Genomic DNA, 25,533 nt, shown 5'->3' on the forward strand with positions numbered 1-25,533 from the left:
AAATAAATGACTTCAACTTAGTAGTCACTTCATATATAAACAACATAATTACTATCATTTAATTAACTATTCTTAACTAATCTTAAGTAAATATATTGTACAATTATTACAGTTATTGACACAAAATTTGTTTTTTTTGTTTTAGAAAATCATAAAAATCATAAATACATTTTATATGTAAAGAATCATCATTCGAAATGAAATCAAGTTTTTCGAGTTCTACTTTATCTGCGCCGGATCATCAAAAAAAAAAAAAAAGAAAAAATTAAAAAAAATATATATTCAATAAATAAACAAATAAATAAGTGACTTGTGCCGCTCGCGCAGTCCCGATCAGTTTTGTTTCACTTGAGGCAACTCACAGCGCCGCCGCTGCTGTTCGTTCATATGATCCATAAACATATAGCGCGGCATGGCGTTATGACTTCGTTGTCGTAGTAATGATCATATGTAGCTTCAGTTCTGTTCACTGTGAACGCTTATAAAATTCGATTTTACTATTTTTGTGCTGTATGATCTCATCTTATATTAATCTTGAATAGCTCTTAGCTCTTCCCAAAGTGCTGTTTGCTTGATATACCAATATAAGCGTATAAATATAATAAACAATCTATCCGGACAGTATTTTTATTTAATAAAATTTATTTCTAATTCACATACAGCACTTGTATACATTTTTATATTTAAGTTCTTTATCAAAGAGCTCTTTAAATTTTAATTAAAGTAAATAATTATTTAGCATATATTTCAACAACAACAACATTTTTTTTTTAAGGATATAAATCGATCTCTATGCACCACTGTAAGCATGACCATCTATAGTTCTTTTATTTTAAAGTTTAGCAACTGATTCATTTTGTATATTTTATTATATTCCATATAGTACAAATTTTTGTCCTTATTTATTGTCTGATGCTTAATTTCACAAAGGACTACATAATTTTCAGCCCATAGTTTACTACTTTATCAAATCTAAGATAATTTTTTGTTATCCTTATGGTTTCACAATACAACTACACTTCACATACAAATTTGTTTCATTTATTCTCATCAAATGAAAGGTTTTTGCATCATGTGGTTGAATATATATTTTATAACAGAAAAATTTGTTTCCTTTATTCAATTTGTTTTCTTCAAGGTGCATCTATCCATCTCTTCTTGTGCTATTTCCATTTCATATATCTTTAATTAACCCTTCCTTTATAACAAATTTTACTATAACTTTAAAGTGTGCAAGGTAAATATCGTCCATTGTAATAAAATATAAGAATATCTGTGAGAGAAAAGATTCTCTTTCTCGATTCTATTTGTCCTTCTCTCACATATTAAAAACAGATTTTTTAGTATTTCATTTAATTAAGTTTTTCTTAAATATATATCTTTTATATGCTAGTACGTTTAAGCTGATATTAATATTATAATTATAAATAGAAAATATTCTGATTTTTTGTGTAGATGGTATTTCATTTTGATGTATTAAAGAAATCTATATTTTTATTTATAAATATGTATATTTTATGCTCCACTCAAACTAATTTGCTCTATATATCTTTTTCCTTAAGTATGTTTAATGTAAAATTTAGATATAACTGCATTGTAATTGTCATTAATAGATGTTGATGTTTCCTGATTATAGATCTATACTGCGTTATGAAAATAAGATGGTTGCCTAAATTGAAGGTATATCTGCTCTGGCTGGAATGGAATGAAACTGCTCTATCTTTTTCGACAATCCGATTTTGATCTTTGTCCGAAAATACTTTGTCGCGAGCCAGTGGCGTAACTACAGGGAAGCAACTGGAAGCAACGCTTTCGGGCCCCCGAATTTAGGGGGCCCCACTATAAATGTTTGTAAACGTTTTTTTATTGGAATAACTTCATATTGCATTTTATAAAAGACACGTAAATTTTAAATTTAAAGTACATAATATGTATGTACTTCAAATAAAATATTAAACCTATTTATAAAATAAAAAAGTTTTTCTAAGAAAAGTATGTGTCGTAATTGAGAGTTTATATGGAAGCTATATCTAGATTTAAACCCATTTGAAAATAATTTTGTACGTTGTCTTTTGCAAATATCAGTACTGTATACACCAAATTCTATTTAAATACCTTTATTAAAAACGGAGAAACCTCATATCCGATTGTTAAGTTTATATCACAGCTACAAGAAATAGACGTCAGATTTCAATCAAATCAAATGGTGAACAGGGTCGGCTAAAAGTATGTGTGTAAAGTTTCATTCGAAGAGTTCAAAAGCTGAGAGAGTAGTTTGAACTGAAAAAGTATATATATACTGTACTGATATATACTTAATGGTATTTCCGACGTTTCCTTTAATGCGTTACGAAAATCTTGACAAACCTTATATACCCTTTTCACATTTTTCGTGTAAAGAGTATAAAAAGAGGGGCTCCTTAGTATGTTGATAGGGGGCCCCTTAGTTAGAATTTGCTTACAGGCCTAAAAAATGTAGTTACGCCATTGTCGCGAGCTACTAAGTATTTTAGTATTAGAAAATCCTTTCTGAAAGACATAATTTCTGGCTTTCATCCGAAGAAGTCTGCATATCTTCTGTTTGGTAAATGCCATGTTGTTAATATAAAAAAACACCCACTAATATCACAAAGCTTCGCTCTAGTGAGAGGTCAGACCATTTATTTTATTTATGTGTAGTGGCAGTTTTATGGGTTAGTTGTTAATGCCCGTATTCTTGCATTAGTAGTTAACTCTTTAAATCTCTACTCTATAAGTTTTTAAATTTTGCGTTATTTTCTTACTAAAAGTCTTAAGCTTAAAAATCCAAAGGTCGTAGAAAATTTCCATTATTATATAAAACACTACTTATTTAAATCAATTTTGTATCCAGGCGTAAGTAGTACTCTTAAAAAGTTGAAATTGGATACCTTATATATATTTATATTTCAGGTTTAATTCCTGAATTCCACGAAATCAGCCTTTAAATTAAAAAAGAGTATTAAAAGTCAAAGAAATACATATATTGAAAATTAATTTTTTTATTATTTACAAATTAAATTTTATATCGATTCGCATGCCACATTTATATGTAACTCAGTAAGTCAGTAACTCTATGACTATATACAGTGAGGTGAGGCGATAGAGCGAAATCACTGATTGGTATATCGGATATGTAATTAAAAAAGGTAGAAAAAAACTTAAAAGCTTAAATATTGTGGCACACCTTTCTAATGGATTAAAATATCAAAATGACATTAATTCAAATGAGATGTGTAATAAAGTTTATGTTCCAATGAAGACAAATTCAAATTCCATTTGTATCAGACAATAAAATAAAAACAACTGAATACAGAAAAGCCAATGGTGACGGGGTAAGAAACGCTGAAACGCTACTAGAAACAGGCGGCAGCTGCTCTTTCGGTGGCTATTAATCTTGAGATACTCATACTTGTCACATGACAAGTACGCGCTTTTGTTTTTCGCTATTTAAATAAAATAATTTTTTTTTTATATAGACTTTGTTATTTATTTACTTGTTTTTAAAATCTGTTTTAGTTTTTTTTTTTTAGCTTTATATTATTTTATTATAATTATATACAAAACAAAATTCTCTATCAGACTTTATTAGCTATAAGATACATAGTTCGTACGCGTGAAAAATTAGGCCTAAAATCAAATTAAAAATCCATATAAGATTTAATTCGCCAAATAAGGCGGCTTTCAAAAATTGAATGAAATTTTTTTAAAAATCTTAAATATTAACCGAAACACCGAAATCTTACTACAAATTTATATACAAATGTATTTAAAAGATATTGATGTATGTTTGCGTATTATGAATTGGTTTCTTTTATTATGAACTTAACAAAAGTAATAATCATTAAGTTTTATTTATATTTTTATACTGAGACGACACATAACAAATATTTCATTAATATTTTTCATTCATAAAAATAACAATAAAAATATATTTTTATAACTATTTCCTTCCTATATTTATTTAAAAAGATACAAATTTCATTGGCCAACAATTTAAATTTAAATACGTTTATAACGTCAAAAACCTACACTTATTTCTGTTCGTGAACTCGATTTATGATATTTGGTAGTTGTTTTTTATTTGCTATAGTATATTATGCTAATTTTAAATAGCTTAATTATTTAAAATTTATTGTTTCAAATTTACAATAAAAATGTAACATTAAGTGGCAACTTTATTTGCATGTATGTTCAAACAAACATACATATATATACCATTAGTACAATATTATAATATGACTAAGTTCATTTTCAGATTTTATTTTGGGATTTATACTTTTGATAGGATCTTATATTAAGACCTATGACCTTCTTACTCAACATATTAACATTATTTTTACTTTCAAAATATATCACATCACAACATATAAGATAATGTGATATTACCCAGAATTATTTTTCTTACTTATCTTTTATTTAATATATAAAATTAAATAAATAATTTAAATTCAAATTTATAATTCCAGAAACCGCGCCACCACCTTACCAACCTCAACAATTACTGGAGAGACTGAACCCACAAGGTAAAAATTTTTTATAAAAATAGTTTTTAATATTTTTTTATTTAAATTTTTCTTATGAAAATATTTTCTTAATATAGTTGCAAATATGTATTTTACTCTACCTTATTTAATAATTAAATTGTAAACAATGTTAAATGATATCTTCTTCTTCATGTTGAAATAAGAAATCTACAAACAAAAATTAATCCCTAAATATTTAAATATGTAAATAAAAAATCAAAAAAATATACATATATAAATATATTTTTGTCAGATAAGAAGCAATTTTTATGTAAATAAGAATTTAGACATAAATTTAAATAAACTAACCAAGATTCACTTCGTATAATTCATTTTTAAAAAGAATGAAAGAAAGAATTCTGGCGCCGATTTCTCGTATAAGCAATCAAACAGCTGCTGCTGACAGCCCAGATACTGATAGGGGCCAGCAGCGTACATCGTCGGTTTGAAATGGCGCCGAGATATTTTATATTGATTAGTTGGGAAAAAATTCGCACAATTATTGCAGTCACAGTTGCAGACGTCCTTCTTACATGGTTTATGTTGTCTGCCTTCTCATGGCAATTTTCACCGATAAATTTCTTTCTGTCATTATTTTTTTTTTATAGGAACATATAGTACATACATATATTTTTTTAAACTACTTGTACGTCTATAATCACCCTCACTTACTCATAGCTCTCCGTTGGGTCTTGAAAATATGCACGCAAAAACTTAAAAATGCGTCAAACAATTTGCATTGCAAAATAAATTAATTTATACTGTAAATAGATTTTGGCGTGTGCACAAATGCACTTGTTAAGATACATTTGTTATGGGAATATTTCAGATACAACAAAAAAAAAAATAAACAAATTTTAAAAATCTCGAAAAATTTAAATGTAGATTAAAATCAATATTGCTATTATAGTCATATGGTGATTTGTAAAACAGCTCAACAAAGAAACAAGTTTTCATACATAGATCTACTAAACGATATAATTTTTTATGAACTGTTTGAATAAGGTACGCAAAAATAAATTAATATTTCATTATTTTGTGAATTATAATTACCTTTTCTTAACATTTGAATCATAAAATATAAAACTATTTTACAGTTTATATTATATGTAACGCCCAATAGTTACATATAAGAACACTTCACAATCATATACTTTAATAGTTTAACTGACAACATAACTCAGAAATACTATATCAGATTTTTCAAGACCCTTAACTACTTTCTAGTTTATTGTTATACTTCTCTGAAGAGCAGATGTTTACACAATTTAACACTTCCTTTTCCTGAGTTTTTAGTCATAGGATAATCGCAAACAATTGCAAAACGTATGCGCTAGTCGAACTAGGAACAGATCCACAACATTTGAAATATTTGAATATGAGATCAGTGGGTTTAACAACAACAAGTAGTTTCTTCCTGAATTGAAAAACGTCTCGTAATCTCATAGAGATGAGAGCCCCAAAATTATATATCTCCATCAAGATTCTTATTAAAGCTGTGAACGATAAATAAAGAACGATAAATAAAGTGTTTCACAGCTGCATTGTCATATATCTGTGCATTTCTAACTTATTTAAATAATACTATAATATAATAATTATTTTTTTTGATCAACCTTATTAAATACATCACTTTCTCCTGAGAAGCAACTTGCTCTTCGTTAAAGATTTGAAGATTAAAGATTAGTTGTATTATTTTATATCTATAGTTATATCTTCCCTATATATATGGTATATGTATATATATATTTATTTTTCTTAAATCTTGAATATTAATTATAAAATTACTTTTTATACTTACAGATTGTGTTGCAGACGAAAATTCACAAAACGGAAAAAACTTCTACAACACAAGCACAGGCAGCACTGGCAGTACTGCGTCCAACATAAAAATGCAGTCCGAATTATGTGTACGAATTCCGGATTCATTAACCACTGACGGCGAAGGTAAGAATATTTTTAGAATTACTATTTGTTGTAAAAAACCTTAAAATATTTTGCACTCGTATTAGTTATAATTAACTTAACTTTCTTACTAAGTAATACAATATGTTTGTATTTCTAAACCTAAGGTATATATCTTTTATTTATGGATAATGCATAATTGAAAAGAAATTGGTGTTCCAATCTTAAATTTTTGCTTAATCTTACTGCATTTCCTTTATTACGAATCTAGATCTTGCAGACATTGTTCGTTTAATTAAAATGGCATAGTAGTTTTTTGGTTCAAATTGTTATTGGGTTGCTAAAACTCCTTACCTTTTGCGTTAAAAAATACTGCTTTAGCAGTCTTATATATGTATGTATATGTTTTCATTGGATTATTCAATATGGTGTAGTGATTAAAACACAGTCGATTAAAATCTTTCTTCATTATTTGACCAATTAGAAAGTTTTACAGGGCTTAGCAAACCTTATCTATTAAAACATTGCTTCAGTTTACGAACATTACTGCTTCTATTGCAGAAAGGTTACTGAGTTCTATAAATCTAATCTATTAAAACTTTTCTCTAGTAAAGAAAGGATCCTAGAAAGGATCACTAGGTTTATATGATAGCATAACAAAATAAGGTTTATTTAACTGAAATAGTTTGCTTATTTATAGTTTATACCGTATTAAATGCTTAGCAAACCTTATATTTTAAGCTGAAATAGTTTGCTTATTTATCGTTTTCTACTTATTAAATGCGTTCAATCTCACGTTCCTTAACTATTCATCTGTGCCATTTGTCAAATTTCGCTCTTCTCTCCTTACTTACTATGGTTAATAGCAACAACACACTGTAATAGCTAATTTAATAGCAAATTAAACTATATAAACTTAACGAACATGTATATACAAATCTATATATGTATGTACGATACAGCATACACATATTGTATATACTAGTACCATATGGTATTTTTACATATATAATATCTGAACCCAACTGATATTTTGATATTCATGGAATACTTTATAATACAAAATGACTAATGGACATCAATATATTGCAGAATATGTACACTATTAATAGAAATGTGTAAACTTTTGCAACTAATTGCCTTTTGCGAAAACTAATTAAGTACGCAAAACTGCATAACATGCATTTCTGCTATTTGATAAACCTTTGCAAATATTAAAAACCGATTTAAATGCAAGTCCTGTCTTCTAGTCATGTCGCGATATCTTCTTTGTGTATTAACAACAATTGTATTGAATACCGAATGATTTATAAATGCAGTATTGTTGTTGTAAAACACCTTTATTTACCTAAATTAATCTTAATATGGTATCTATGCTCATAAGTGCAAATACTACTACACATACATATGTATATAGTAGTTCATATAAATCTATAGTATCTGCGATATGCCCTAAACACACATTTTATCTAAAATGCACACCACATACTGGCATATAAATTATTTGCACTGGCAGGGCAGCAAGCAGTGGCTACAGCAGCGTTCAGCAAGAGCAGCAAAAGCAGCGACGTAGCGTAGCTTTGTAAGAATGCCAGTCTATTATATTTATCAGTCATGTATGTTTGTTTGTGTGTTTGTATGTTTGGCGTTCGTGCACATATTAACTTTGAGGTGTATCTCTCGATCTGTAGCTACTGCTGTTTGTCGTCGTCTATGTCTATCTTCGAGATTGCCTCGGCTACAACACCGCAAAATCAATTGTTAAGATATTCGCACCGCTACTGCTGTTGTTCTGCTCTGGCTTGATTCTTGCTGACGAGTGCAGCCGGCGTTCGTCATTTGTCAATTCGAAGGCCGTTAATATGATTGGGAAGAAATATTTTCTACATACTTTGTAAATAGGTATGTTTTTCTATCAACATTCAACAGTCAACGATCAACAGTCAACTATCAACAATGTATTAGTAATAAAAATGTTAACATTCGAATTTAATACCCTGGCAGAGCACACACAGCGGTATTTACTTAAACATAGAATTCTAACGTTCTAATACTCATTATCTGGCCGCTTCGCTTGGCGCAATTGTTTGCGCGGTGTTATCTTCTTGTGTTTTGAGTTGCATTTTAATTCGAATTTGTTTATTTAGTTTAGCGGCATTAAATCAGTTCAGTGGTAAATATTATTATTATATTTTGTATTTCTGTTTGTTTAGTTTTTCAATTAAAAGTTCATATACTCGTACGAGTAGTACGAGTAATGTTTTTCCACACGTTGTTGTTGGTTGTATCTGCGATGTGATTTGATTCGCCTTACCCCCATACAAATGCAAACAGTTTGCAGTTGATTTATGCATTTACAGCATAAAAAATGTCAACAATAAAAAGTAGTTGTGACGACGCTATTCAATATTTTGAGATACTTTTAAGCATGTTTGTTGCTGTTATACATTTTCATTTTCATTATTTTTTTTTTTTTTTTGTTTTTATTATTTTTATTATTATCTGCTAGTATTAATGTTTATTTGATATTTATTACAAACATTAACGAGCAAATTTTATAATGAAAGTGAGCAATTACAGTTCATTTTAATGAAGCTTAAATGGTCAGTAGTTGTGCCAAGAATTGAGAAGAAAACTTTGGATTGATGAAAAATTCCTTTTGAATTTTACACATATATATAAAAACATGTGCAAATATTTATCTATTTACTATACTTTTCTCACATTTAAAAATAATTTTATAAAAAAATGTAAAACTTTTGGGAAATACAATATATGCTTTGTAGGTGGGTACAAAGAATTTAACATTTAAATCACTACTTGTCTCTTTTGCTCTTACTCAATACTTATAAATAATTATGTATTTTTCTATAGAAGAGATCAGTAAACAAGCTACTATAAAATATATAAAAAAATGTGTAAAAATTAATTTAATTTTAATCAGATTTGAAATGTTATACTTAAAGTGTTTTATTAACAACTTAGTTGCAAAAATAAATACCATTCTTTCTAAAAAAATTAATAGTAAATTCGTTCTATATCTATCAAAGAAAATACAAAAACTTGCTTAAAGGAACTATATACAACTTAAAATATATATCAATAAGTAACAATATATCATTGTTACTATATACAATGATATATTTAATACCTTATTTGATATAATAAACAGGTATCCATTATTGTCTTCATAAGCCTAAGGTCACATATACTACGTATGGTAATATTGTTATTATAGGTAGGTAGTTAAGAGCGTTATTCTACAATTAGCGAGAACCTCTTTTTAGTTCCACAATATGTGCAATTTAATATACAGGGTCGCGTGTAATATATCTATCGATAAACGAAATTATTTTCAGAAAAATCTAACAGTAATATAAAATCTAACCATAATATAAAAATAATAAATAATATCCTCTATATTAAGCATATACTGTCAACAAAAAGATACAATTTTATTCTCCAGTTTTGTCTTTCAGTATTGATCTTTATATATTCTAACTAAGTTTGTGTCTTCAGAAATCGACAAGTTTTTCGTTTTTAGTTAACTTAACACATAAAAACTAATTTAAAATATTTCAAGTTTACGGGTCAGTATATAATATCTAAACTACTTCTAGATATGTTGTATATTTTTGATCAGTTACAAAGAATATATGTACATTATCAAACCTCAAAATGGTTACAGGCTCGTCGGGGAGATATGGAGATCTCAGATCAATTATTGCTAGTCAAGGTGTAAAGAGTGGTTTTGAAAATACCTCGAGTTAAAAAAGAGTAAAAGTGTTTCAGTGCGCTGGCTCAAAACAGCTTCAACATAATAATATATTCCGGCATATTCAGATAAATTTCTGCATATTTTATAAATCTTTGATCATTTACAAACAAGACATGTACATCTGCTCAAATTTTAATACTTTCTAATAATCGATATAGTACCAACAAAGTACCAGTTGAGTTTATATTTCATCACAAATAAATCTCCAGTTATTGCTTTACTAGTTAAAAACGCTCTATCGTTAATGGGCCTCAAAATTATTTGTTGTTTTAATAGTTTATATATAAATGTAACACTCCAGCTGTCAGGTCTACAACTTTAAACTTGTCAAGTCGGTGTCAAGTCCTACTTGTCTATCATAATCTATATGTATCTTATATTTAATTATGATTCTCCACTTAACAAAAATTTTACAATTCTGTGAAACTTTTTATCGTACGATTTTTTGTTTTTTGTATTGGCCTCCTTTTTTAATTTTAACGATGATGTCAGTTTCTGATATGATAAACGTATAGAACTGATTTGTGCTACTACAAACTAAAAACCATAATCAAAAAACAATAAAAAATGGGCTCTAATTACATTACAAATAAATGAAAAGTAGTGTGCATCTGTTACTGATAAAATTCAAACTTTAATAACTAAATTTAGTCATTCATTCATTCATAACTGATTAGGTGAAACAATTGGTAGTGTGTGATTAGTTAATCGCAATATCTACCCTAAGAGTAAGATACAGTAATCCCCCTATAACGTGGTAGTTTGGTTCTGCGTTATAGGAAAACGCATTATAGGGTTACTCTCGTATACCCTGTATACACACGTGCAAAGGTACACAAAGCTAATTATGAACTGTACTAATCCCCGCATTATATGGAATGCCCGTATGAAACGCGTTATAAGGGTGTTTCAAATAAATTTCTAAATAATGTCACTTAGTCAATATTGTTTTTTTTTCTCTAGATTAAAAAAAAAAAGTATGTTTAATAAAAATTTACACCATACGAAGTTGTACTTCAGCTGTAGCACCAATGATTAAGTATCAGATAACTCTGAAAACTTATCTTGATCTTCATTGATATCAAGTTCCTAATTCATCCTCTACATCGTAGTTTTTATATCAATAGCAGATTAAAATAAAACTTGTTGCTAAGTTGCAAAAACATAAAAAAAGATATTCATAGCGCCTACATACTGACTCAACGTTAAGTTTACGATTTTCAACAAAGAAATTATACAAATCCCTAAGGAAGAGAATTTCCTTTATAATGCAAACAATTCAGAAAATTTTATGACATTTTTTTGAAGCTAGTTTAATTTTTTTATGACTGTCATTAAATCAGCTCAAAATAATTAAAAGCTAAATGCTGTCAAAATTTTTATGAGTGCAAAAATGACTATCAAGAGATACAAAATCAAATAAACAAATAAAGAATTAATATTTGCTTTACAAACATAATTTCTACATTATTTATGTTTTTAACAAATTTTTAATTTGAATTTTATGACGGCTCTTAAAGGCATTTTTGAAATTCATTTGATTGTTGCGCCCCATTTAAGTGTTTTTTTTTTGATTAGAGAAGTTTAGCAGCAAATTGGCAAGATAAAAATACACAAATAAACAAATAAAAATACTAATTAAAAATTTAGTTTACACACTTTTCCAGAGAAGATTAAAAAGATTATCATTCACAACGTAACATAACAAAAAATAAATAAATAAATATATATATATATTATATGTATATATGTATAAAAAAAATTAAACATTTTTATTAAAATAAAGTCAATCTACTGCGACGAATATTAAAAATTCCTGCACGTGCGACTTATTAGTAAAAATAGTTTTTATTTATGTTTTTATTGTCATCTTTTAATTTTCGTTTTAAGTTTATTTATACTTTAAAATGGTAAAAATTAATGATATCTTAAGTGTGGATCAATACATGCGTGCAAAAAATTAATATACCAAATCGAGATGAAGGCGAAAAAACCTCAAAATTTCTTCTAACGTATGTACTCGTCTCGTACACAAAAAAGTGTTGGGAACTGGTTTTGACCAAAATAATATTTAAATTAAAATTTTAAACTTGTATCGGGCGATGCGATGCCATACCATGCGATGCGATGTTATCTGTGCTATTGGCGCGGCATCACTCAAATGTAGGATGAACGGATTTTTAGGGTTTCAAAATGTTTACTTTCAATAAAAACATAAATATTTGTACTTAACATATATAACATGTTTATATAATTTATATAATAAGCAAAAAAAAAATTATATGACTTTATTAAAGAGGAAGTAATGTGGCAAGAAAAGTATTTTATAACAAATATATATTATAAAAAAAATAAAAATTTGCTGAACATATAATGTGTACTGGTTAACGATTTTTGTCACTAAAATTTAACACACCTAATTTGTATAGCATTCCTTATAACACTTCTAAAGTCCTTACAGTTTCTTATAACTTTTCTGAGGTATCCTAACACCCATTTTCTAACTGAAACATAATACAGTCAAACTTCCATAACTTGAACTTCTATAATTCGAATTTTCTATAACTCGAACTAAGTAAAGTACAACAGGGTTTAGAGAGCAAATTATAAACAATTACAAAAAAAATTCTTTTACTCTACCATCTTTGCAAAATGGTACTTCGAGTTATGGTAGTTTGACTGTATTTGAAACACAATTTACGTATCGTTGATTAGGGTGCCGATCTTACAGTCTAAAAACTGACTTAATTATTGATACTTACCTTACGATTATGAAATTAACATTGATGCTTCATTAAATCAGTTGCCAATTACTTATCTTTGAACAAAACCAATATCTCAACATTTATTCTTATTTATTATCGTCGTATTTTATTTCTACTAGACCATCAATCATCTTAATGATCGTTGATATACCGCATAGAGATTGCACTTCGCATTAAGGTACCAAGTTTCACATCTGTAGATACAGTACACTATATATTGTCTACTATTGAGTTACTCTTTCCTCAGTTATCTTTCAAAATTAATTACTTATATTTATTTTATTATATGCAATGTATTAAAAATGTAATAAAAGGAATCAGCAAATTATGGTAATCATCCAATTAAGTCTTTAACAATTACTGCCTGAAACATTTTAGGACAATGTGTTGGCTATATCATATTACCACGATCAATCCCCTTTGGATCTAATAGTGACATGCTGTGTTGTCATTTAACTCGCAAAGGGTTCAAAAACCACTTGTAACATTTAATTAAGCTGAAGATCCTTTAGTAAGTTGTTCCCTAACATATGCGTCCAACATTTTGCATATACTGAACAATACATTACACATATGTTCCACTTTTCTCAATTGTAAGAAAGTTGAAATGTTATGTAAATATTTTATTAATAATGTATATTTGGATTTTTATTTTATTTATTATATACACTTCTTCGTATACATATAAACTTCTATAATACAAAAGTAAAAATAACAAAATGACGCGATCGTTATTAATGGTTACTTGCTTGTTAAGTTAGTTAGCTGCTCATGATTTTAATAATGATACTACTTAACCTCATAGATGGCGCCAGTATCTGTATAAATGATACCTCAATAAATTTTTCAATTAACATATAGTGCAGCATCACTACCACCAACCCACGTAGAATAATTTTATTACATCAGAGCTATATCTGCTTGTATAAACTTAGGTTATTGCTATTTATAACTGATTTATAACTATATTATTATGCAGCTGTTTTTATAAGATATGATAAAATATATATTAAAATTTATTATTATTGAATATTAAGCATTATATTATTCACAACAGAAACAAACTTAAAACTACTTTATTTATATGTAAATATCTGAAAGTTTCTCAAAGTTAATTGTTTTAACGCCTTTTAAATGTTGAGAAATGTAATTAAAACTAAAAAATAATGAATATAAAAAATGATTGTGTGACATCAATCTTTTTATATATGAATTTCCTACTGTTTGCATTTTATAGACGTCGTCGCGCCTCACTAATGCCGCCGCCGCTTGCATTATTAAGTTTGTAATAGTTTTTAACTGGCGTTTTTAAATAGACGTCGCCACAATGGCGCTATGTGGCGTTTATCTATCTTAAAAGCAATAAAGTATCTAATTTGATTATTAATTTTTTACAGTCTTCTGTATTAGTTAACTAATTTGTGTTCTACACTTTTTCTTGTGCGATTCTAAAAAATTTTTAATTTATTTCAATATTTTTTTTTTGTTTTTTTTTTCGTCTTTTAAATACGACGACGACGAGTATATAAAATGACGAATGTCGGCTGACTTGATTGACTAAGCGAGTTCAACTAAACACAGATAGATAAATAGATAGAGAGATAGATATGTTTTAGGTTAATGGGCTAGCGTGTGTTTGTCACTCCAAATTCAAGGCCAAAACATACACTAAGTAAACTGTGTTATTTAATAGAAGAAAAAAAAATTGTTTTAATTATACACTGCCTAAAAGCTTAAGATATATACCAAAAAAATCTACAGTAAATGGCAGAGCAGAAGATAACTATAAGAAAAAATTTTAAAAATAGAGTGGAAACTCAAATCTGCAAAAAAGAAAAAAAAATTTATTTCAATTTTTCATTGTGGTTTCTTTTTTCTTCCTCTATCTCTACTCTTCGTCGTCGTGTATTGTTTGTTTACAAAGCGAATGCGAATGCGAAAGTTTTCAATTTAAATAATGTCAATAAAATGTCATAAATATTTCACCTTAATTTAATGTGCTTTGCAAATTATGAGCATAGCATTAATTGATTTGGCGCCAGACGGTTTAATAACATGCGAAATATGAATTTAAATAGCCACAAAGTGACAAACAGTTTACAATTAACAACAACAACAACATCGACGTTAACAACAACAACAGCGGCACTATAAGCAACAGCAACAGCAACATCTCAAGCAAAGAAAATTAAATCACGTATACGTCATGTGTGCCCAACTAAATTTTTATCACTTCTTAATTTACAAAAGATACAAACAAACAATGTTTAAAAAAAACAAAAAAAAATTAAATTAAAAAATTACCGAAAAAAAAATTAAATTAAATAACAAAAAGTGGTTCAATTATGTGTTTTGCTTGCTTGCTTGCATGTCCGTCCATTAGAAGTTGTGTATAAAAGTATATAAATATTTGTGTATGGAAAAGTATTTGGTATTTGTATCTTTTGTTGGCATATGTGTGACTTTAATGAAGGGTGCGCCAGTCACTTGAACTGCTGTCGCCAGGCTTGTTTTTTTTTTTATTTATTTATTTTTTTTTTTGTGCAAATCGATGTCATTTGCTAAAGCGGCGCCGGACACTAAATGTGGATTTTGTACTTAACCGCACCACGGCACGACACACCTCTCCGCCACATGTTTTCATTGCCGGTGTGTGATAGCTTTGAATGTTTACCTTCCCCTACCCCGTCTACCCCGTCTGTATGAACTGTATGAAGTTAATATTTTGATTTCATATACAAACTTAACTAAACATTTTAGTTAAGACACTTTTGCAAATATTTGCTAATTAATAATTAATAATTTTGCACCCATAGACAGAGAGACAGACAGACAGACAGGCAGGCAAAGAGACAAGCCAAGCCAAGCCAAGCCGAGCCAACTTTTTCGGACTTGTTTTAACGGCAGAGAACTGGAACAAAGGTGTTTCATTTGGAGTACTTTGTAATGAGGTGCTGTTTTTGCTATATTTCTGTTTTTAATAAATGTAAACAATTGAGTTTATTTACAAAAAGCAAAAAAAAAAGTAAACAATTACAGACAGAAAAAAAAAAAAATAAAAGATGCATTTATTTTTTGCTTATTTGGCAATGAATTAAAATGAAACGATCTACTGGCGCCATTCCGTGACGCTGATTTAAAAGTGGCAAAATGCCTCTCATGTTTGTTTGCAAATTTTTATATACTTACGTCAACAATGAAAACTGCTTTATTTACGTGTAGTACAATTTTTCTTCTTTAATATTTAATAACGAACGCTCTATACTACATACATGCATACATATGTGTATAGATTTACATTTGTATATTATACACTCCTTGTATCTGCAAAGAAACTGCCTGGTTAACCGTAGCACACTTGCATGTACCTGCCTGCATTTGTTTGTAAAATTGTTAGACGTCCTTAAAATGAAACTACAAAAGTTCAACGGCGCCAGTTAGCTGTAAAATGACTAGTCAAGCACACTTACAAGAATTCCTACTGCATTCAAATATCATTAAAGGAAATGTCGGTAAACAAAGGCGTTTATAGTGGAGCTGACTATGAAAGTGGGTGGCGCCGCTTAATGCAAAATGAATTGGGTCGCCACTAATTTTTTTTTTTTGGTTTTATAGTTCAAGTTTATATTTTTAATCTTTATTTTTTTTATACTACTAATTTATTTTTATGTATAAAAAAAGTAGATAATTTAATTTTATCTTAATTACCTCATTTACCACAAAAATTTTTTTTCAGTTCTCATTACCACCTGTGACCCATTATTACCTTTGAAATTTCTTAAAAATTCGTAGCACACTTTTCCTATTTTTAACCCATACAAAATGATGTTGGTCAGTTTCTTTAATGATTTCAAAATATTTTCATAAAATAAATTAAGCATTCACGGCATGGCATCTTCTTTGAGATACATTTTAGTTCTTTGTAATTATTAATATAAGTATATAATATTTTTTCTGATTTGTGTTTTGTTTTAACGAACTCAGAATTTAATAATTTATATATATAGACGTTTATTTATTTATTAATTTTTTTTTGCTGTGCTTTTGCACATCAATAGTGGCGCTAGATCATCTTTAAATATAGAATTTTTTATCGGTGTATCGTACGTTTAACCTACACCCAAAAAAATTAATGAAATAAACATAAAAGCAATAAAAATTATTTTTTATTTAACTTAATAAAATAATAAAAAAAAACTTCATATATAAAGTCACATGAAATTGTGATAGCTAATATAATAAATGGTTTATGCAACGAAATTAAATTAATATAAAGATAAACAACCAAAAAACTAACTAAAAACAAATAATGAAAGTAAAGATTAATAAAATGACATAAAAATGTCAATTAAGAATAAATAAATAATTTTTTTTTTTAAACAATAAAACAAAAAATATTATATAATTGCAAAGATTAAATTTTTTAAAGATTTTTACATAAGATAAATTAATTAATATACAAAAATTTTAATTGTTTTTTAGTGACCAAACTTCAAATAGTTTTTTTTAAAAAGACAGACTATTCTTAATTTGAATTTTTTTAATTATTTTAATTTTTAACGCACATAAATTCAAATTTGTAAAATTTTTTATATATTTATATCTTTATATTATTTGTTTGTTTTTTTTTTAAATAAATTTTGATAACTTTGATAATGACTGTAGAATACATTATTTGAGATTATTGAAAAAAAACACATTTTTTTAAAAGAATATTAATATAAAATAAATTTAATAATAAAACACATTTCTTTTAAAAAATATTAATATAAAATAAATAAATTTAATAATAAAATGCATTTTTGGACTTTTTTAAAAGAATATTTATATAAATTAAATAAATTTAATAATAAAATGCATTTTTGGATTTTTAATTATTAAAAACAAATATTCAGCAAATAACTCATATTATAAATAGTTATTAAATAAATTTTTGTATAGCAATGATTTCTTTAATTATTTTTGTTAAATATATGAAATTTATATTGAAAATAACTATTTAAAATTAATAAGAAACTAACAAAAAGTAGTTTTTTATTTAAAAGTTAATTAAAACTCTTTAATAACAAACAAAAAATATTAAAATGTTAATATTAAAATAATACTCTATATTGAGAGTAACAATTAAAAAAATGAAAAAATTGGTTAAATCAATGTTAAAAATAATAATATTTTAATAAATATATTTCAAGATATATGCAAAAGAAAATGTTATAAAAATAAAAATTATAGAAATATAAACCAACTTACTTCATAAAAATGTATAAAATAATATAAAAATATATAAGTAAATATAAATATAAATATTTTTTAAGCAATAACATTTTTTATAATAATTTAATTTATAATTTAATTAATAGTATTTAATACTTTAAATATGCTATGCTAAGTATATATGTTTTTTATTGAGTTATTTTGTTATATAAAAAAAGAAATATTTAAAATTAAATAAAAATAATTTTTTTTTATTAAGATATGATACATTTTTTTTTTTAAAGTTTTAAAGAAATATATTTATTATATATTTTAATATATTTATTAAAAATATAGAATTTTATTGTTGTAATTTATTACTGTTGTTTAAACATTTTTATATTTCGAAAATTATTTCTTTCGTCATATATGACTTAAAACTAAAATTTTAAATAATTTTATTCTGACAATAATATTTTTAAATTTATTCTAATGAAATATCAAAGAAAAAATAATAAAATAATAAAAGAACCATCTTTATAATTATAAATTTATTAAACTTAATTTAAACTTAAACTAATTTTTTTTATAAAATATAATAAAAATGCTTTTTTTATATTAGGAAAGAACTAAAAATTTTTTGGTTTATATAATAAAATAGTTTTGGTAATATTAATAATTCAATTAATGTTAATATTGAATATTACACTTAATGTAATATATAATTATATTTTTAATTATGATCAATAGTTAAAAAAAAATATTATATATTTATAACAATAAGATTATTGCAGTAAAAAAAAATTGTATAAATATATATATTATATATTTATAATATAGAAATAATTTATAAAACATATAAAATCATTTTAACTGACTTACTAAATAGAAAATTGTCGTTGCCTACGAATAATTTGTTAGCTTTGTCAACAGCTAATAGTGTAATTAGAGAAAATATATCAAAAGTACTATATACTTTTTGAAATAAGGAAAAAAGGGGGAGAGAGAGAGAAAAGGATTAATTATATTCAATATCGCAATGGGTGGTCTATAAGAGCGTCAACCGTCAACATTAGTCGACAGTTGTCGAACCTGTATACTTTCCTATCCATTTTCTCAGAAACATGAAATTCATGAAAACAAATCAATCTTAGTTTAAAAATTTTAAGAGCATAATTTATTAAAAATTTTAGTTAAAAATAAAATAAAATTTTAAATAATTTAAATTTTGTTTATATTGTTAGTATAGATGCGAATTAAGTTTATATATTTTTTGAAAAAACCGAGATCAAGAAATATATAATATGGTTCACTAATCTATTTATATATTAATTTCATTCTCTAAATATAAACATATATACTATATATAAGGTTTTTAAAACTTAAAATCAATTTATTTTATTTTATTTAGTTTTTAATTTGTTATATTTTCTGTTAATTTTTCACTTGACTGTTGGAATTATCTTGAAAGAGTGCCGCAAAGGCGATTTTGTATGCGGCGGCTTTCGTCGACATTCATATGTAATTTTTTTTTTTTTTGTCTTAAGATACTCTACACACAAACGTATATAAATGAATCTATGTGAATAAGCATACTGGTATAGTATGTAGGTATATTTGCATGGATAGGTGATGACCAACCTACAAATTTATACATGCTTTTGTTTTTAGTTTTCTATGTTAAAATAAAAACTTTTTTTCGTTTTTAGTTTCTTCACTTTGTGATTTTTTGGTATTTTATTTGCATAAATTATAAACTTAGGAGTTTCGTATTTAATTTGATTAAAATACGTTGGCGGCATCATAATTATATGCATTCAAATCTCGAAGATTTGAATTCTGAATTGTTGTATTTGTTGGTTCGATAGATCCGTCAGAGATATCCAAACTATTCGTCACTCTATTTCAAATACAAGAAATTACCTAAATGTTTTTATGAATTTATTATTGTTTTTAATAATAATTTAATATTTTTATGTGTTTTTAAATTTATTTAAAAGTTTCTTGGAAAATGCTTAAATTAAAATAAACTATTTTTAATATTTTTTATTTTAAATATTTTCTTTTGTTTATTGAAAAACTGACAGACAACGCTTTTGTTTATTTTTATTTGACAAAGTTTTTAACGTTTAAAGTTTGTATCTTTGATTTATTAATATTAAAATATGTTTAATTTCTTGTTTTTATATGATAATATATGGCGCGACTTTTCATGTAACCGTCAGGCTAAACAGCTGGTTCATCCCTATAGTTATGTTAGTTAGTTCTTCAGCAGAACAGAGTTCAGGTTGCTGGTGGTATATTTAACGGGTCACCATTGACTGCGTTATCACCTTAACACAATGGGTCTGTTCGAAGAGATAGATTGTCGACTTTGCTTAGAAACAGACGAAACTTTCAGTCACATTCTCTGTGACTGCCCAGCCTTGATCCTCTGACATTAGGAGGTCATCAACGGCTGATATACCGGCTTTCATTCGGAATGCAGTATATCTTCTGTTGGGTTAGGGTCTGTTGCAACATAAAAGATTAACTATAGTTGGAGTGTTCCGCTTCGTTGGAAGCTGGTACCTTGTTTATTTCTATACTATTCTATGGTACTATATTAAAAGCCAAAGACAGTCCAAATAGTGTCTTGTTTAAATGAATAACAAAAACGTTTAGAAATGTTTACTTTAAATAAATCTAAACTAATTTTTATCAAGTACCTTCTGTTTCTATTAAGTACCTTCTATTAAGTACTGACACTCGAAGATTTAAAATTATATATTAAATCGCTGTAAAATTTGCAGTGAAATATTAACTCATTTTCTTTGTTTGTATCCAACGATTTTCAGGAAACATGTTTAATAGCTTCATTTGGTTTTAATAGAACTAAAGAAATCGATAAATCTAAAGCAAATAATAGGGTTTATTAATAGACATATATTAAAAATAGTATATCATGTCTTTACTGCCTAGTTTATTATAATAAATAGTTAATCATGATAAATCGCATTTGGTATATTGTATTAATAAGTTCATAAGTTTAGATTAATTAGTTTATATAATGATGTTAAGGATTTTAATATGATAAAGTGTTGTATGTATATGCAAGTATGAATGTAACTAAATTTGTGATAAAAACATTTGCAATATTTGATTTAATTACTTCGGTAAATGATATTGAGAATTTTATTGTAATATACTAGAGTGTGGGCATAACCATGTATGAATGTAACTAAATATTTAATTGAGTAGTAATATAATACACTGTTACTGCTATTTTACTGCTATTATTATTGATGTAATGTTTTTATTAATACATGTAAAATAAGTAAGCATTAGCTTTGCTAGAACATAAATTTTTTAAATTTATTTAAATAATTAATGTGTAAACTACATTTTAATTTAATTTATTTAATAAAAATTTACTTATTTTTTGCAAGATTTGCAAAGCAATAAATTACTTTGTAACACCAAATATAAAATAATAATAGTACTAAGAAATTATTATTTAAAGAAATAGCAACAAAGAAATAAGTGCTCTTTGTAGTGCCAAAAATTAACCTTAATTATTAAATTATTTTTAGTTCAGTTTTTCACAAATTTGATTTATTTTTTCCTTTGTTTTTTTTTTCTCTTTATAAATATGTTTTATTTATTTTTATTATAATACAAAGAATATTAATTATATTTTATTTATTATTATTTTGTTTAATATCCATAAATCCATTTTCATTATTTGACTTAATTACTTCAATCTCTCTTTACACGCATCGGATTACATCATCTACAGACCACGCATGGGGTTGTGAGTAGGATTTCTTTTCAATATTTTATACTAGTAAATGAATTGACATAATGGAACCTTTTGAATATAATAAATTTTCTATAATATTAAATTATCTTTTTCTCTTTTTTTTTTTTTGAATAGTTTTAAGGAATCAAAATCTGGAAACAGTTCTCACATGACTTTTGGACATTTCCACAGATATCCCGACTTAAAGAATTCGTGTGAAGTGTAGAGTCCAGTCATGCAAGTTAAACTCGTTATTTTTGTTTTAAAATAAACGTGAGGCGAGTGGCTACTTTATTTATTGACATTCCACGTACCCGCGTACCCTCCTGAATTCTTTTGAAAAGTCCAAAAAGTCGCTCCTACGCTAATTCAGCAATTAATAAAATTTAGCACGATTTTAAGTTGTTTTTGCATTTTTTTTATTGGTTTATATTTTCTTAAGTATTATTTGTATATGAAAAAAAATATTTTTATTAAAGCAAAAAAAAAAAAAATTTGTTTAATGAAAAATATTCAAAAAAATATTCATGGAATGGAATTAAACAAAAAATCAAAAAAAAAAATTAAAATAAAAAAAACTTATATGTGGAAGCACAAGTTAAGCTTTGCACTTGTATTTAACGCTGCTCACTTTACGTAACATGTTGGTGGCGCCAAAATTATTACCATTTTAATGGACGACGCTGACGTCGTCAAGTATGAAGTCAGTGTGCCGTGCCGCCATGCCGCACTTATTCCACAAGTAAATACTCAACTTAATTTCTTATTAACGTACGGACATACGGACATACGGACATACGGACGTACGTACGTACGTACTAACAACGTACAGAACAGTTGACTTTTTTATGGCAAATAAACATGGCGAACCCACATAAACTTGTCGACATCAGTGGATACGGCCGCTTCGACGGCATCGCATCATCGTAATGAATGGCGGGCGCGAAAAGTTGTACATTTTAAGAAATAAAACCATTTGAGAAACAAATTAGCGCCACGTCCGGCGAAGGCGACAAATTGACGCCGCCAACAGCAAAGCAGACACTTTTACATTTTTATTTGCTAAAATATATTTATTTACATAAAATTTTTACAAACTAATATATATCTTAGTATAAAGTTTTACACAAAATATATTCACATAGTTATACATATGCCTTAATCGGATTTATAGCCTATTAAATATAAAGTATAATCTACATTGCTTACAAAATGGGTTTTCAGTTATGTCGTTAATTAAATCAAAGTTGGTCTGGGAATGCTTTCAACTTCGCAATACTCTAGCATCGAGGAACTATGTTACTCTTATGTGGGTACCGGGACACGAAGGGCATGAGGGCAATGAAATAGCTGATTCCCTAGCAAATAAGGGTGCATGTACTCCTTTCATTGGTCCAGAGCTTTTCTGCGGGGTAACAAATAGCTTTTGAAATAATTTACTAGGTGAACGGGAGAAATAACATCTGCTATCCTTGGCCTTAGCAGAAACGATATTAAAATGTACACTGCACTTCTTACAGAACATTTAATAGACTTAATTACCACATGAAGGATTATAGGTGCGGTAGAAAGTGACTCTTGTCGACTCTGTCATGAGGAGAAGGAAACATCAGAACACATTCTATGTAACTGCCCAGCGGCGGCAAGACGTAGACTCGACTACTTTGGAAGCGGGATCTTAGTCCCAAATCAAATAGATAAAATTAAGCCCACAGCAATTGCAAGATTTATAAATAGTCTAGAATTGTCTCAGTTGGGCCTTTAGGCGCACAATAGATATATTAAGTCGGGGTAATGTCGTTAATTATATACATACATACATACATATCTTACTATGCTGCGCCATTTAAAAGAATTTTATGGAGTTTGGAAAAGATTTCAAACTAATTGAGAATTATAATTCATGTTCATATCAAAACTAAATCAAATGAACAAAGCATTTGGGTATTTTTAAATTGATCTTAGCTCAACATAATTAATGTGAAATCACATTAATGGCGATCAGCTTGCTAAACACATATAACAACAGATTTAAACACTTCAACGCCCTCCACAGACCAACCCTGCCTTTCTTTATCTTCATAATGCCTACATAAGTCAGTTATAAGAAAAACTATAATAACTATTAAACTAATCAATAATCGTGCATTTTAAATTTGCTTTCTATATGCATATATATGAAATTTCATTTAAATAAAATGAGAATTATAATCTGTTGAACTCTCTCTCCATGCATAACAATATAAATTTACTTGTTCAGAATAGTCTATTGATTTTTACAAACTTATAGGAAAAATCTGTATAACTAAAATACATAATTTATAATATAATTTTTCGAAATAAAATAGAACATTTCAGATATTTACAAATCAATTGTTATAAAAATAATTTCAATTTTATCTTTACGAAGCGAATATAACAATATACCAATAGTTTACATTTTTATTTGTATACTTTTCTAATATAATCAAAGCATTACCTTAAATGCTTATAACGTTGGGTAGACCACTTATCACAATATTTACACTGCAAAAAAAATTACAAATATTTTACAAAATCAAATGCAATTTTAATCACATAATTAACTTTATAATCCTTTACAAAGATATCATTTTCATGTCTTTCATATTTTCATATCTTCTAAATTATAATTGAAGATTGGTTTCCAATCTCCAATCTGCGTTTCCAACTTAATCTAACAATTTACCTAAACATGGAATTACAATTTATCATAATCAGCTTCAAAAGTCGTAGGTATCCTTGTTATCATACGAAAATTAGTGCAGTCATTTTATTATCGAGCTGTTATTTCTATCTAAACTGACTGAGAATTATAATTTGTATAACCAAATAATCTAACACATATGTTCATTTATCACAAATGTATGTCTTTTGCAAGAATGGTTAACAATGTTTTCCATTCGATGTAACAAAGTAAAATAAATTACTATAGATTGATTGTTAACTCTTATTATTAATGTTACTAGAATAGTTTATTTATATTTATTTATATTCAATAATGTATCCAATTGAGTCATAATATAGGTGTCTATTGCAAACATTTATTTTTATATTATGGATGTATGTACATATGTTCGTGTTCCTAATACTGATTTTATTAAAAAAAAAAATCTTAAATTTATTTTTATTAAATATATTAAGCTTACTCATATATCTTTAAAAAAAATACAAATAACTTATCCAAAGTATTTCTAATTAATATTTAAAGATTATTTTATAAAAATCTTGATTTATATAGTAAGAACCACACCTCTTAATCCAATTTAATTTTGATCCCTTTTTTTTCTTCTCTTTTTAGGTCAAAATGCTTGTCCATTGATTTGGTGTCAAGTAGCTTATTGGGAGATGTCACAACGTGTTGGTGATCGTTATTTAGCGAAGAAGTCATCTGTTAACATCTATTCTGATGATCCGTGCAAAGGTGACAGTAATGATGATATGTGTTTAAACGAATTAGCCAAACAAAGAAGAACGCCATCGCCCGACAACGTGAAAAAAATAAGACTTAAGATTGGTTTAGGTATGAAACTTTTTAAATTGATTTAA

The 25,533-nt window shown here is 26.8% G+C and overlaps 1 protein-coding gene across 1 annotated transcript in view; it reads left to right on the forward strand.

Annotated features, from left to right (window-relative positions):
- LOC119676732 overlaps positions 1-25,533 on the forward strand; it is a 27,427-nt gene extending 1,894 nt beyond the window's left edge. Inside the window, exons 2-4 of the mRNA XM_038087988.1 lie at positions 4,488-4,544; positions 6,348-6,491; positions 25,286-25,533. Coding sequence (XP_037943916.1) covers positions 4,488-4,544; positions 6,348-6,491; positions 25,286-25,533 — 449 coding nt within the window. The remainder of the gene's footprint in view (positions 1-4,487; positions 4,545-6,347; positions 6,492-25,285) is intronic.

This window comes from Teleopsis dalmanni, chromosome 2 (genome assembly GCF_002237135.1).
Source record: "Teleopsis dalmanni isolate 2A chromosome 2, ASM223713v2, whole genome shotgun sequence".
Lineage (NCBI taxonomy): Eukaryota > Metazoa > Arthropoda > Insecta > Diptera > Diopsidae > Teleopsis > Teleopsis dalmanni.